At 42.0% G+C, this 15,838-nt stretch overlaps 1 protein-coding gene across 1 annotated transcript; it reads left to right on the top strand.

Moving 5' to 3' along the window:
- The first annotated feature begins 7,316 nt into the window (after nt 1–7,316).
- On the top strand, nt 7,317–11,058 carry LOC142892342 (carbohydrate sulfotransferase 12-like). Its single transcript, XM_076032434.1, has 5 exons — nt 7,317–7,518; nt 8,605–8,990; nt 9,632–9,784; nt 9,912–10,091; nt 10,194–11,058. Exons 2-5 carry the CDS (start codon nt 8,631–8,633, stop codon nt 10,737–10,739), a joined length of 1,239 nt encoding a protein of 412 aa, XP_075888549.1. The 5' UTR covers nt 7,317–7,518; nt 8,605–8,630; the 3' UTR covers nt 10,740–11,058.
- The last annotated feature ends 4,780 nt before the right edge of the window (nt 11,059–15,838 follow it).

Raw genomic sequence — 15,838 nt, 5'->3', positions numbered from 1 at the left:
TTCTTGCTCCATCAAAATGTAACGTGTTATTTTAAGAATATTATACACTGAATCAAAACAATGATTTATTTTTTTTTAATCGTTTTTATATAAATACTGTTGTAATAAATTCAGCAAAGTCAATAAGTACAGAAAATAATAGAAAGACACAAAAAAGTCATAATATGGTACTTTTACATCCACTCTCTGTGTACCCTATACAGAATATCAATTTCACTTGAACTAAAAGTATTTAAACATATTATAGATTACTTACCGTATGTGAGTACAAAGAACAGAGTACCACAGATATTTTGATTATTATAATAGATATTATTATTATTATTATTATTATATTAATAATTATATTACAAGTGTTTTCAGGAGTCACAGAGTACATTCACTGGTCTTTCCCCCCCCCCTTGACATCCATTGACACCTCTGAATTCCACTGTCAGTGGCCCAGCCACTCAATTAACATTGGTGATAATTTACAGCTTGGCACTGCATTCTTGTTACGCCATTTGCTTCTCCGTTGCAGTCGAAAGTATCAGGAAATAGAAACACCCATGTTGGGCATCTGAAGTATCTTACATGCAAATCTTTAGAAATCCCCTCCCATTGCTCTTCCACATCCTGCCAGAATCCGAAGCAATTCGTTTCTAACACATCATTTCCACATTCATGAATATCAGCCACCTAACAACACAGCAGCCCCCGAGGCGGCTGGCAGCCGAGTTTATGCCTTCCTAATGGACATACTTGTCCTCGCGAGCCTGAGGGTGAGGGCTGGTTGCCAACAAATATGTCCGGTAATGACAGGCATTAGTGGGCATGGCATGATTCTGATGTATGATAGGTGTGTGTGTGCGTGTGCGCGCGCATGCCTGTTTGTTTATGAAAGCCTCCGCGAGGCTGCGTGTATTCCGTGTTTGTTCTAAACCTGAAGAGTGGGACACTCCTGTCATTCAGAGGCCGTTGCGGTGCTACGCCCTTCATTAGAAGTGGCTGTGGTGGTGAAACCGCCGTCCAAGGGTTCACTTCAAACACCTCTCATTTGAGTATGTTTTTGTCTCTCACTGTTCCATTAGTTGCCCACGGATGTAAGTTAAATGTTGAACTGTTTTCTACGCTCTGGCACATCTTGAGTGCAGCTTTCAAACCTACATGTCTGATTAGCAAATAATGCAATCTTAATTTTTTTTTTTTATAATAATAAAAAAAAAATATATATATATACATATATATATACATATGTATATGTACACACAAAGAATGTTCTTGGATCAAGAACCATCCAGTATTTAAAGGGGTCCAGTTCACTTTAAATTTAAATCTAAACAGCAACATTCATCCGTTTCATGTAAAACCCTGAAATCTAGAATTTGACCACATCCATCAAGGAAAACTCCGGTCCACGTTGTTTTTAGCCAGTCGGAACGTGACTCTCAGGCACTAGGGCCATGGCCCATCTATTAAAACCTGATGACAAGTTGCTCGGAGGGCTTTTGACGACTGCACAAACACAATATCACAGCTCTCCTAGACACACATGCTGGACTGGAGGAGACTTGTGCTGGTTTTGGACCAGGTTTAGGGCAAAGCTAGGACCAACTAGCCCAACGCTAGTTAAGCTATCCCATGTGCAGCTCAGCAGAGAAGCCAAAAGATGCACCGCTGTTTGTCAGGACCACGCAGAAAACTGCTCCCGTGGAGATGCAGGGATCCTTCAGGCCCGTTGAACTCAACAACAAACCTAACTGTACCTGTTCTATTATAGAGACATGTGAGCAGGTCTTTAGTGGGGGCTAACGTCTCCTTAGCTCCACATCCTTTTGGATTATTTTCCTTTAAAGCCCTTTAACAAACCAAACGTCAACGATAAAGCAGTTACTGTGAAAGCCATTCAGGTGCAGTCGTTTGTACATAGTCGCAGCAGGAGTCTGGAATGAAAACCACACCCAGCGCAACTCGCTGCCGGGTTCCACCCAAATGTTTGTGGTACTGCCCCAGCGAAGCTCGTGTGCGATGATATACACGTACTACAGTTTTAATACACAGCATAACTGTTGACTTTGGCCACCCGGCATTCTAGTGGATTGTCACTGGGCTCGTTGTTGAAATCAAGAAGCTGAAACGTCCAAGAGCGGAAATTGGTATTTGCCTATTGAGAGACAATGAACAATCTCTATGTCCGAGCCCTCAGGATGGTTTGACACGTTTAGAACAACTCTTTTGTGTCATGGGGCTACTCACACCGCAAATGCACCAATGTACATCACCTAGGGCCTTATTCGAGCTGTTGTGACGACACACTGACACACGGAACAATTATGTTTGCAGGCACAACAGGTGAGACCAGTTGACCCGCATGTAACATTGTTGCTGCCCTCTAGGGCACGACAGAACAGATACAATGTTCACGAATTGTAAAAAGAAAAACTGTTGCAAGTGTTGTGAATGGAGGCTGAATCAATCGACACGTTCAGAAAGGGCACTTTGAAGGGATGAGAAGTGCATGTTAGTAAATGATATGTCAAACAGGTCAAACAAATTATGTCCATAAAAATGTGAACGTGACAAACAGGTAGCCTAAATGAATCACAGGCCCCCCCCCAACCTTTTTTTTTTTTTTTTTTTGCAGGATAGCATTTACACTTTCATCAACACATTGAGGTCTTATGTGTCTAACAGCATATGTTTTCTTTTTAACTGTACAAGCGTTTGCAAAAGGAAATCCCATTGTTTTTACTGAACCGTATTTTAGCGAAGGTACGACAGCGCAAAGCAACCCATTTGTCTCCACTGTTGCAGGGTGCCACCCCATGGAGCAATGTGTCCAAAGCTCATGTGTCATTCTTGCCATACCTGCAGTGCAGCCGCCTCCTGCAGGTAATAAAAACGTGGTGACAGTCAGGCACACCTTAAACCTGCCAAAGCCCCACCCCCCTGGGGAATGTGGACTATGGGCCTGACAAAGAAATGAAAGCATTCCTCTCTGCTCCATAGCATATCTGCACACAAGTTCATCTGCCAATCCATGTTGAGTCAGATAGTAAACTTCTGACACTTAATGCTAAGTGGAAAGTCCCTAAGGAGGGCAAGTTATGGTAAAGAGCTGTAAAAAGGTGTTTCTGAATGTTTGCGTACAAGAAGGCAACAAGTATTTACTCATTTAAACACGGCATACTGTGCATATAATATACAAACTGTTCACATTCCACACGGCACTCACAAGCTCAACAGCAAACACGTGGGATGTGTGCAACAGGTGGCACTGTTTTACCTCAGGACAGGATGGACGAAAAAAAAAAAAAAGAGTCCCTCGAGTCAAGTTTGTTCACGGTCACCGTCAGCCTCACATTTGTTTGTTGTAGGATGTGGTCTGCCCTTTGCCCTCATCGGTCAGCCCACTCCTGTCCTGATGAAGTATGGGGAAATTGCTTGGTAGTGTAAATGACAGCGGCAACATAATCCACCAAAGTAAAGGCGCTGGCAGTGAGCACGCTTGTGTGATACTTACACTACTGTCTTTGAATAAATGCAATCACTGTCAATCAAATCCAATGGAAAGCTTTCAGTGTCTGGTACATATATAAGGTGATAGAAATGGTATGTGAAATCTAGCGGTGAACACGAGAGGCACGATCGCAAAGCCTCTTGGTTTCCATGCTGTGCCCAGCTGTGTCTAGAAATGGAAAAAAATTGCATGTTGCCATTTCAAAATCTGAAAGTGAATATATATAAATGAAAGATGGAACATGTAAAAAAAAAAAAAACATGTTTCATGACATTCAACATTGTTGATTTTACGAATGAAAACTTGTTTTTGCTATCGTGGGTCATCTAAAGAGTAGCAGGTTCTGTCACCTTTCATTCCATGCCATGCGCTCCTAGCAATGCTGGTGGAGCATGAGCACCTAACCAGACCTGGGATCGTTCTCACAAAGCAGGTTTAGAGAAAACTATAAGTCTGTTAAGCCTGAAATGAGGGAAACCCGGAGTATTCCGTTTCACAAAGTAAGGTAACGCAAACCAGTGGCTAAGAGGTAGTTTTAGGCTGATTCTCAGAGAGACGTAACTTCAGCTCTTGGTCAGTAGACCTGTTGTGGTAGGACCAACATTCACCAAGTAGTATACCAAGTAGAGCACATCTCTCAATACTTTATGCACTTGTATATATGATCAAACTTGGTGGTTAAATGTCCTCAACCCAGCTGCTTCACACTTGGCTGCATACCGGTCTAATGAGAGTTGCAGGTCCGTGCACAAAAGGAAAAAAAAGGACCACATCATTTGCATACAGCGGCACCTAGAAATTCTGTCCATACACCGGCGACAAAGACCTAATGGCTGTTAAGCACCCAGTCGGTTTGGACCCAAGTGGGAGAAACAGGCAGAATCAGCAGCTCAGTAAAATGCTTTTAATTGTGAAAGCCTACTTAGGCCACAGAATCAGGAGATGAAGTGAAGGTCTGGGCTGAACTGTATGTGAAGCCAGTGTTGGTCTGGACGAGCAGATGTCCGGCTAGGCAGATGCCCGGCTGAACAGCCAGGCGACGAACAGGAAGGCTAGACCAGACAGAAGGCCCGAAGTGCAGGTAAAAGCCGGCAGAGTGTGCTACAATCTGGCACTTGTGTTATCTCTCTGTTTCCCTTTAGGAGCAGGTGATCGTTTGCAGCTGGCACTGTCTGCTACTTCCTCACACGGCTGGTGCAGGATGTGTTATTGGGCAGAGCAGCGAGCGAGACAGATGCTGTGTCTCAATTCAGGGTCTGCATCCTTGAAGTACGCATTTTGAAAGGAAGTTGCGTCATAGCTGCTTAGGACGCTCAGAATGCGCACTCGGAAATACGCACTCGTTTTAGCCGATGCCAAGGATGCACCGCTACTATCCTTCCCGTACTTGTGTATCCCATGGTGCTTTGCGTGCTGCTGCAAAGCATCGTAGGATCCTGGAAAGTCCGCTGAAATTAGCGGCATGTACTGGCAAAGACACAACATATAAATTTAAATATTGAAGTTTCACATAAAGTATCCAGTTTTTAATGTAGGATTTTATTTATTTGATCGTCCAACGGCATCGTTAGATGGCGAACCAATGGTTAGCTTGATGCTATAAAAACGTCAATTCCGGGGTTGGCCAGCAGGAGGCAACGGCGGCGATGAAACGAGGAAATACGCCGAAGGCTAGACCGTCCCGGGTGGTTACCGGGGACGCGGGGTTTGGTCCGTCCTTCTAGGCCGGGTACTCGAAGAACACAATTCAGACGGAGGACACTCGCTCTGAAGGGTGCAGACCCTGAATCCGTGTGTTTTGCACTGAGGAGAGGCTTCCGGCAGCCCACTCTGGCATGAAGTCCGGACTGGTGGAGGGCTGCAGTGTTGGTTGTCTTTCTAGAACTTTGTCCCATCTCCCTGTTGCATCTCTGGAGCTCAGCCAGAGTGATCTTTGGGTTCTTCTTTACCTTTCTCACCAAGGCTCTTCTCCCCCGGATGCTCAGTTTGGCTGGACGGCCAGTTCGAGGAAGAGTTCTGGTCATCCCAAACTTTTCCATTTAAGGATTATGGAGGCCACTGTGCTCTTAGGAACCTTAAGTGCAACATATTTCTTTTGTAGATTTGGCCAGATCTGCGCCTCGCCACAATTCTGGCTGTCAGCTCTTCAGTCAGTTCCTTCGACCTCATGATTTTCATTTGCTCTGACTTTACACTGTGAGCTGTAAGGTCTTACAGTGACAGGTGTGCGTTTTCCCCAAGCAAGTCCATTCAATACAAATAAGCACAGCTGGACTCCAATGAAGGTGTGCTGTTGGCCATCTCTAGGATGAGATGGCCTCTGCAGAGGATGAGGAGATGGTGTCACTAGGCTCTACAGGGCTTGAGGTATTTATGGAAATATCTTGCTTATTTAGTCAATAGTGGATAATAAGCAGCCTGTTAACAATGTGAGCATTAACAGTAAATCTACATTATGGACATTTCTTTTACAGGATTCTTAAAATGTGAAAAGTCTTTATGCAAGACATCAAGTAAAACAAGTCGAGCTAACAGATGTTAATATATAGGTTGAAAAGAGGAAGCTCCTGCCCTTTGGCCTGAAGGTCTGCTCTGGGCAACCTGCTCTGCAACAAAATTCTTTCCTTGCTGACTCTGTACTGTTCTGAGAATTTCTGCCAATAATAACGACTGTGCCTCCTGAAAAAGAATTTTACAAAAAAAAAAAGATTTACCATCTATTCACATTAGTCAGGACAGAAAAATATGGTTTTGGACTATTATGCACTAATACCGTACAGAAGGGAAAGTTTGTTTGTTTGAGGGTATGTTTTTCTGTTACTGCTTTGAATGTTGGGAAATACATACATACAAATCCTGTGCCTGGTCTAAATAAGATTCCCACACCAGAGGAGTTCAAAGCCAGTTCTGGTCATTCATATTAAATGTTCGAAAATTGCTCCCAGAATGGATGTAATCAGAATTTTTGGCCTGCTCAATGTACGCAGATATAAATGTTTTTATCAGAAACTTGGCCCACTAAGTCTGTTCTGGGGGGGAGACTGCTCCTTCAGAGAAACAACAAGCCAGGATGAGCAGGTACGGATTCATCAAGCAATGTGAAACCTACTCTGGATTCGTGCGCGTACACAGCTTCCTTCCGTAGACCCCTTTATCGAGCTCAGATTCACCGATTCACCATGGCAACGAAAGCAGCAAACTTTCCCTGTCCGAGGCAACACTGCCGCAGTCATTAAAACAAAGACAAAGTGTGGCAAATCTTTTCAGTCCGCCTTAAAAGTAGTGCACAAATACACACGCTGCTTCGCTGAAACAATCGCAGTTAAGAATTAATTACGATCAACGGGCCCCGGGAGCACGCCGCGTTTACAGAAGTAGCGACTCGCCAACAATAGCACCACGGAGATGGCAAAGGTCGCTCGTGAACAGACGGTGTGGATAAAAGACAAAGTTGAACTTCTGCCTCGAGATACTTCAAAACACAAAGCCTCAAAGCTGCATGATGAGGTTGACTGGGAGTCCAGCCATTTAGTGTTTGCTGACATTTTGGTAATTTTAGGTTTTCTGGCCCGATGGCCCAGTTCTGCGCCTCACGGCCGGCTCAGGTGTCAAGGCTGGCGGGATTCTTTCCGATTTGAAATGTCCTGAAAAGTCATTATTGCTAAACTTCATTTTAACAAATGCTCCACACAAATTGTCAGATAGAAGCGCCTGTCAAAAGAGATTTTAATCGTGTTGTGAGCAAGCCTTATATACTATATACTATAATATACTGTATTAATCTGGCTGTAGAAAAAAAAAAAAAAATCTGTACACTGTCTCCACAGCCCCCAGGATCTTAAATGACATCAGAGCTATGCTGCTCCCCTTGACAAAAACAAAGAAAAAATTGCCCCCGCCCCAAAAAAAATCCTGTTTGACAACTTTATTTCAAGCACTGATGTTTGTCACTGCTTTTGAGGGGACAGTGACGAAAGCATGTCATTGTCACAACGTACTCACAAGACGCAGAGGTGAAGGTAAGAAGATGTCTGATCTCGGGACCATAATGATGAGACAGATGGGAATTTCCATTTTTTGCGCTGAGGCCTGAACATTACTTTCATTACATTTCTTGCCATTGTTCTCTGCCTTTTGTCTCATGGCTCACACATTTGCCAGCTTGTTTGGATTGACGTATGTCAAAAAGAAGGGGTCAACCGTTCCTCCGTCCTCATGAACGCCTGTGGACATTTTGTGATCTCGTATTTTGATCTGTTAACAAACATTTTAAACGTTAATGCATGACAGTGTCCTCTAACTTAGACTGGGTAGGGAACTATATAATTACATTTCCAACTCCAACTGGACCAAGCCGTAGAAAAACTGTAAAACAGTAAAAACAAGGGATGAGGAAGAGACGTTACTTCTTGCCTCCAGTTCCTGGCAATCAATCATCTTTATCAAAGATATGTTTCTTCCAGATTTCTTATTGTATCTGCATTACTATTCTGTAGGTCATACATAATGTAAATGCACATATATGTACAAAAAACATAATGCAAAAATGTTGTAATCATTGTTCTGCAATGATATGTATGTATATGTATAAATATGTGTATATAAATATATACATATATTTATACATATACATACATATACTATATATATACACATACACATATACACACCCGTACATATACACACAAATATATATACACACACATATATACATATACAGTATATATACATATACATATACAGTATATATACATACTGTGTAAATATACATACATACAGTATATATACTGTAGTTTTTTTTTTTTTTATTATTTTCCTTGCTAAACAAGATTTTGTTCAGGTGATCACCTAATCAATACTTCATTAAGTAGAATGAGGTGTGCCTCTGTTGTAATTCAACAGACACTAGAATGGAATGGCTGTCAAACATGAAGAGATGCTGATTTCAGAGAAACTTGCAGTGGTCTCTTAATTTTTTTCCAGAGCTGTATATTCCATAAATGCCCCTTTACATTCTTGTTGTGCACACCATACCCCGCTGTAGCTACCACCTGTTTGTTGCCGTACTGAGCCAAAGCTCTACAACCTCGACTCTGTTGACACAGGGACCTCAAAGTAAGCAGCAGTCAACATGGATGCACCTTGGATGTTTCGCACCTTGCACGTCCCGGGCTTCATGAGCTTCCTGATCATCCTCTACTGGGATAACGTGGGTGCCGCCAACCTGAACTTTCTGGCCCCTGATTCACCAATGCCTCGACACCGAAAGCCATCCCCCGCTAAACAGAAAGCTCAGACTTCCCAGTCTTCACACCGATCAGACAATGACGCCTTTATCAACCAGTTTCTTGAGCCGAGAACCGGTGAACCCAAAGACCCTTCCGCTGTCTATCCAAGGAACCTATTGGAGGAGGCGGAGGACGGGTATATCCCCCGTCAGGAGTGGAAGGTTCACCACTCCCCAGTGGCACCAGAGCTTCTTGAGAGACAGGTTGGTTTCTGAAATTTTTCAAACAAATTAATTTTTTTTTTTAATGTAAACTCAAAGTCAAATTTGAAGTTAAATCAGAATACATTTGAAATCCTATAAATGTCATAGCTGCCATTTTTAGTCCCTTATTAAACTCATTTTCACATTCTCATCTATCATCCTGGATTTTCTGTAGTGTTTTGTAAGATGACAACACTTTTTAAAGAAGCCAGATACTTAAGATCGCCCGCCTGACAGCGTGTTTCGTCAACCACTTCAATGGCCCTCCAACACAGTTCAGGTGTGTCATGTGGCCCCTTGCAAAAAATAATTGCAAGGGGCCACATCATAAGGCAGACGAGAAGAAACAACAAGACAAAGGGAGACAAGCACTCTTTATACATGTTCGTTTATATGAGACAACAACAACAAAAAAAAGGGAAAACAGGAACAGGAAGTAAACCGGAAAATGCAAGGGGAGACAAAAATATCAAAATAAAAGATGAAATGATAAAACAGACCGTGACAGCAATCTTGTGTGTGATTGGCACGTTGGTCCTGCCAACTGCCACTGCCAACTGTTATAAGGATTATAATTGATTTGAGGAGGATTTTAGATTTTTTTATGCGGTTCAACTGTTTTTTTTAATTTCAATAATCAGGAAGAAAGGCTGCAGGTGATTCATGAGGTGTGCGCCAATGAAAGCATCTGGTTTCCTTACAAAAATCGATCATTTGAGGACATTCCTAATGAAGAGCTGGAGAACCTGCTTGTTGATGACCGGCATGGTATTATTTACTGCTTCGTTCCAAAGGTATGCTTGCAACTTTCCAAATAACATAATTAACATAATTATAGTATCTTTAATCAGTCTTCCGTTATTGGCCTGTGGTCTTTCATCCGTCGTATTTATTGAAATGTTTCCTTCTCTACTTTTTCAGGTAGCATGCACAAACTGGAAGCGCATCATGATAGTCCTTACTGAGAGCCTTGTGCAGAATGGCGTCCCTCAGAGGGACCCCATGGCGATCCCTACTCGCCTGACCTACAACCCTGAATTCCACCTAAGCTTGATGAAGTTTCCAGAACGTTACGGCAGGTTTTCAAGGCACCTAATGAAGGTTTGTTAAAATACATTTGTTAATTTCTTTTGACAAAAAGCATAATCTCTATTGTGTTGCTATTTTATGTCATATCTAATGCTTGTTATTTGCTTTTCAAAGGTGAAACTAAGGAAGTACACAAAGTTTCTTTTTGTAAGGGACCCCTTTGTTCGTATCATTTCTGTGTTCCGGGATAAATTTGTAGAGGCTAACGACTATTATTACAACGCCTATGGAAAATTATTGCTGCACCTTTATGGCAACCAGCCAAATCCTCCAAAAAATGTTCGAGAGTCTATCAAGATGGGTATCCATCCAACTTTCTACCAGTTCATCCAGTTCCTCATTGACACAAAGACAGAAAGGCCCTTTGATGGCCACTGGCGGCAGATGCATCGACTGTGCCATCCATGCCAGATTCAGTATGACTTTGTGGGCCACCTGGAGACGTTGGATGAGGACACCAAACACCTACTGCGCCTGCTGCGGGTCGACAATGTGGTGGAGTTCCCCAAAGCAGGTAACAGGAACGTCTCCAAAAGCAGCTGGGTGTCTGATTGGTTCAAGGGAATACCTGTGGACGAACTGAGAAAGCTCTACAAACTGTTTGAGCCCGACTTCAGACTGTTCGGCTACCCCAGACCAGATTCCATCCTCGACGACTGACACATTTGTCCACAAACTACCAGCTACACACAGATCCACAGACTGCTGCAACATCTCTGATTTGTCCAAGTAAAAATGTTTCTTTGATTGTAGTCTTATTCTATACGAAAAGTGCAAATCATTTACACTCGCTAGAAGCACATTTTTACTATAGTTAATTATAATATAATTGTAAAATATATGATTACTGTTAATACAGTTTGCCCTCTTAAAAAAAGGATCACAAAAAGCACACGTTTGTTCAAGGTCTGCAAATAAACAGGAGATGCACGTTCAATCGTCCTTGCTAAGTGTCACACCAAGCCTGTGACTTATAATGGTCATGGGTAATCACAAGGCAATCATTATTTATTGTGCCCCAGCAATTACAGCCTGTCAAGTTAAAGTTGAAGTCCTACTGATTGTCGCATCCTGCTTATAGGTAAATTTACCAAACGTGAGTGTGAATGGCTGTCCGTCTCGATGTGGCCCTGTGATAAAAGGGCAACTTGTCCGTGGTGTAACTTGGCCTTACAGCTGGGATAGGCTCCAGAACACCTGTAACTCTGCAGTGCCAGTGAAGCAGCAACAGATAATTGATGGATGGATGGATGGATGGATGGAAGTCTCCTGTTTTAAATAATGCTTTTAATGCCATTTATAAAAGCAGGCTTATGTAAATAGTAAAGCACGTGTGTCAAACAACATACTGAAGATTACAGTGGTTATAAATTAAAACTGAAATTGAAATTGATGGATTTTTCGCTCTTTATTGATTATGAAATCCTTGAGAATCCCAAGCTTAGGAGTTACAAATAAAAACAAAACAAAAACAGAATGTATAACAACTCACAAATAACAGGCATTGTCTCAAACGGTTATTAAGAGCCACATTATAAACATCTCAGTATAATGAGACATCCGACTGTCAGAATGGTCAACATTAACCGGGTGGGATTCATTGGTACAGCACTAATTTCATGCACTAAAAAACATATGAAAATGGATCAATGCACCCACGCACACTCTGCTGAATCTCCATCTGTCTAACGTCAGACGTACTATACAGTAGCTCCTGGTTGTATTTGAAACCACAGTGTCCGTTAATGTTTAAGCAGAATGGACACACCCTCAATCCTGACATAGTAGCAGTGGAATGCGTTGGGATGAACAGGGTGCTGTTACCCCTTGGTGATAACCTTGATGTCTTCAACAACACGCAATGAGCTTTATCAGCGTTGGCACAACATAACTGGCGTTCATTCGGACGATTTCTCATAATGTCCGTCCCACTCAATGTCCTGGATTTGGTTTGATTCAGATCCATCTCTACAGCACCTTGCTGTTCTGTCCGTAAAAAACCTTTGTGCTGTACTGTGAATCGCTTTACCAAACTGAAACTATTTTTAATGGGTGATGCCATGCATTCTTTCTCCAGTACTTCAGTTTGCACAAAATACGTTGGGACTTGTCACAAACCCGCAATTGGCATAATGATAGTAAGGTTAGATGTGGTTGCATCGGGTGGAACTTGCAGCCAGCCGTGACACAAACAACAAACAACGTCTATTAAGTGGAGTGGCGCGGGCCGGCTATCACTGATACACCTGTGGGATTCCTGCTGCGGCATGTCAACATACCTGCTGTGTACACACTACACATGTGACAAAGGCTCCCAAAACTCTACAGAGCAGACCAGACATGGACAAACTATGGCCCGGGGGCCATGTGCGGCCCGTTAAGCTCTTTAATCCGACCAGCCAAACTTGAAGGAATGATATTAATACGAAGTAAGTCATAAATTAGCTGTATTTCATCCATTTTCATCCATTTTTTTCCCAGTGTTTTTAAGAGTCAGTTCAATAAAGAGCTAAATACGGATGAAAAGTATAACCATAAAAAAGTTAAGGATCCCTTGAGCTCAATTTGCAGTCCCTTTGGAAGCTTTTTCTCACTCTGGGGTTTACGACTGATTAGACTTTGGCTGTCAGGTAGTTCCCGTTTTACATGTACAAGTGTTAATTTATTGTGTTTTTATCATGTCTTCAACAAAAACAAGACTTAATCTGTGCCAAAAAAAATGATTATATATTTTAAATATACATTTTTTTAAACACACTTTTTTATTTATTTTATTTTTTACATTAAATAGGTCATTGCTCTGTCTACTCCTAACTTGAAAGCGGTAGACAGAGCAATGTACCTGTGATTGTTTATGTTTCTTTCTTATGAGTGTGAGATACTGTATGTGTGTATGCACATATATGTATGTATATGTGTATATGTAAGCTACTGGATGTCTACCCCTGGGATGAATAAAGTATCTATCTATCTATCTATCTATCTATCTATCTATCTATCTATCTATCTATGTGCATAGAATGACAGCTTTGTAAATAATGGGATGTATTCCCACTGCCATGCACTCTGTCCTGTCTGCCACTCTGACTCTACTATCTCTTCTCTGCTATCTCAACAGTTCAAAGCAGATTGTCGCCCTCTAGAGTCGGGGGTCTGCTTGCGGTTTTCTGCTTGAGAAACAAGAACAAAAAAAAAGGCACTGAAGGCTTTTCTCATTTTCTCTTTATCCACATTTGGCTTTAACAAGATTAGTAAAAGTCTTTCATGCAATGACAATGACAGTGACTGTTTTGTTTGAAAAGAGGCCTGAAGATGCAATGACCTGGTTCAAGTGCCACTTTGAAATTAACAGGTCAAACTTTGAACTTTTAACACCAGTGACAAATAGTTTGTCTGTCTACATTTACCAAAAGGATTCCTAATGGAATGAAGACAAGAGCTTTAGCTATCCCTGAAGAGAGAGAGAGGGCTACTAATCAGAGCAGGAATAACGTGGTTGACACAATTGTGATGAAGCTGAGGAAGACATAGCAGAGGAAAGTTGAAAGTCAAGTTTAAAAAGTTCTACACAACGACCACCTGTGTTGAGAAAAAAAAATATGAAAATTTTGAGCCACCTTTTGGTCAGCTTCATTACTGGAGAGCAATTATTTTTGCTGGATGAAAGAGTTTTACAAAGGCATGTTAAAAATGTAAAATTTTCCATTTGAGCAAAAAAACCAAAAAAAAAAACAACTTCTGCAGAGCTCATGTTTTATTTCGAGTGAATTTCCTCTCAAGTCTCGAGGCACTGACCTTTAGAAGAGGCAGAATTTGGATGGAAGGAAACTCCAAAATGCAGCAAGTTTAATGTCTGGAGTGCCTCGCAAGTTTCTCCTAAGCTTTTGAGTGAAAGCAGGGCACAATCAACCAGTTCACGGTACAGGCTGGAGGGGTGAGGAACAAGAATTTATTCTAAAGAACGCGGTACTACGTATCTGATTGAAAGGAAACACATTCATAGCACATAGAGCTCATGCAACACACACTCAGTTTTTCCAGGGTGGGTTAATTGCTTTGATTATCCTTTCCAGTGGGCCGACATCTTTTCATGTTCTCATGCACATCAGGCCACTGGAGGCTCTTAATCAGTGTTGCTCCTCACTTTGAGCCTCCCAAGTCAGCACCTCTCCTGCATTTTCTCATACTTTACTCCTCTACCAGGAAAAGAATGTCTGACAAAACAGTCTGTCTTTCTTATCATCCACCCTTCCAAGAGTGCGGTGGCTTGATGACTCGAAGAATGAGGTTGTGCCTGTTCTGGATCATGCGCATTGTTTGACAAATGCATGCATTGTTGTCGCACAATGATTACTAATGCTTTCAGGCATTCCGACTGCGACAAATACGACTGGGCGGCGCCATTGACCAACCCATTAAAAAAAAAATTGTCGCATATTTTTATCTATGGTTCTGGTATGGTTCGGTTTTCTTCATAAACATTATGCACATTCTGTTACAAAGCGATGATGATGATGATGATGATGATGACGATGATGATGATGATGATGGTTCAGTGTGCTTGATGGAGAACTCTGGACATCTGCTATGGACAGTCGCAAGTAATGCGAGGTATAACTGAGATTCCAGTAATCCGAGGCACTGTTTGTATTTTGTTTTTGTTTTGTTTTGTTTTGTTTTTTTAAGTTTATTTTAGCTACATATAAAGTTGCAGCCATTGGGAAATCAAACTGGCTGTCATTTCTGTTCCTCGTAGTTGCTCAAGATATTGCCCCGGTTTAGCCGCAAACCTCCGTGGCATGTCATAGTATCATTGTAACACACCTTGCATTGACTGGGAAACACACACACACACACACACACACACACACACAGCCACACACACAAACACACACACACAAACCCTGACACAGACAACGTTCACAGTGTGAGAGGACACTCGCTGTCGAGTCTGACTGGTTGAGCAGGTGTGCTCGCTGCCACACCCCCCTCCCAGCTGCACAACAGCTCATCCATCCACCCACACCTACTCTCATGTTAACACGCACACCCATGGCTTTCTGTTGGCTTCTTGCTGATATGCATTGCTTGGCAAAAAAAAAAATAAATAAAAATAATGCATGTTTAATGTAACTTTAACGTCAAAGTGTAAGTTAAGTTTAAGTTTGTTTAAAGATAAAACGTCGCAATGCAACGATACAGTTCCGCGTAGACTGGCTTTGCTCAGTTCAGGAACTGTCACGACATCAAATGCTTTAAGTGCATGATGGGCATAAAATGGGACATTGAATTGCATATACAATTAGAGCAACAACAACAACAACAACAACAACAACACATTTCTCTTAAAGATTAAGTAAAAGAACCCCTCCCCCAACCATGTCAGCTGCGCTGCCACATCCATGCACAATATGTTCTTGTATAAATATTAAAACAATACTGCAGAATGACATTTCTGCAGTGTAGTAAAAATATTTTTCTTCTTTTCTACTCCGTCTGTCTTCAATGTTCGCTTGCCCGCCCACCCACCGTGTTTAGCGTGTTTGTTTGAATACCTTTCATTTGCAAGTAACATCATGCGTACGTTTCTTGTTTTTTTTCTTGTTTTTTTTTTTTTTTTCGGTCGGGAATGCCGGTCGAACGCGGGGTGTGACGACCGCGAGGCGAAAATCTTAAGGGCGGGAACTTTCTCCCCGTTGCCCCGCCCTCCATCCCCAACCGCTGACAGGTACATTGGCTGGGTGTGTGAGAGATAGAGA

Source organism: Nelusetta ayraudi, unplaced genomic scaffold (assembly GCF_046127955.1).
Source record: "Nelusetta ayraudi isolate G7.1 ecotype Tasmania unplaced genomic scaffold, CSIRO-AGI_Nayr_v1 ptg000034l, whole genome shotgun sequence".
In the NCBI taxonomy this organism is placed as follows: domain Eukaryota; kingdom Metazoa; phylum Chordata; class Actinopteri; order Tetraodontiformes; family Monacanthidae; genus Nelusetta; species Nelusetta ayraudi.
Note: the sequence above shows the minus strand (reverse complement) of the source record. Positions and strands in the feature narration are given on the sequence as shown.

Bases quoted from the DNA above. Each gene is read 5' to 3' on its own strand.
- LOC142892342 (XM_076032434.1), top strand. From the start codon at position 8,631: ATGGATGCACCTTGGATGTTTCGCACCTTGCACGTCCCGGGCTTCATG. The intron at 8,991-9,631 runs GTTGGTTTCTGA...TTCAATAATCAG, and splicing joins CAGAGCTTCTTGAGAGACAG to GAAGAAAGGCTGCAGGTGAT. The intron at 9,785-9,911 runs GTATGCTTGCAA...CTACTTTTTCAG, and splicing joins TTTACTGCTTCGTTCCAAAG to GTAGCATGCACAAACTGGAA.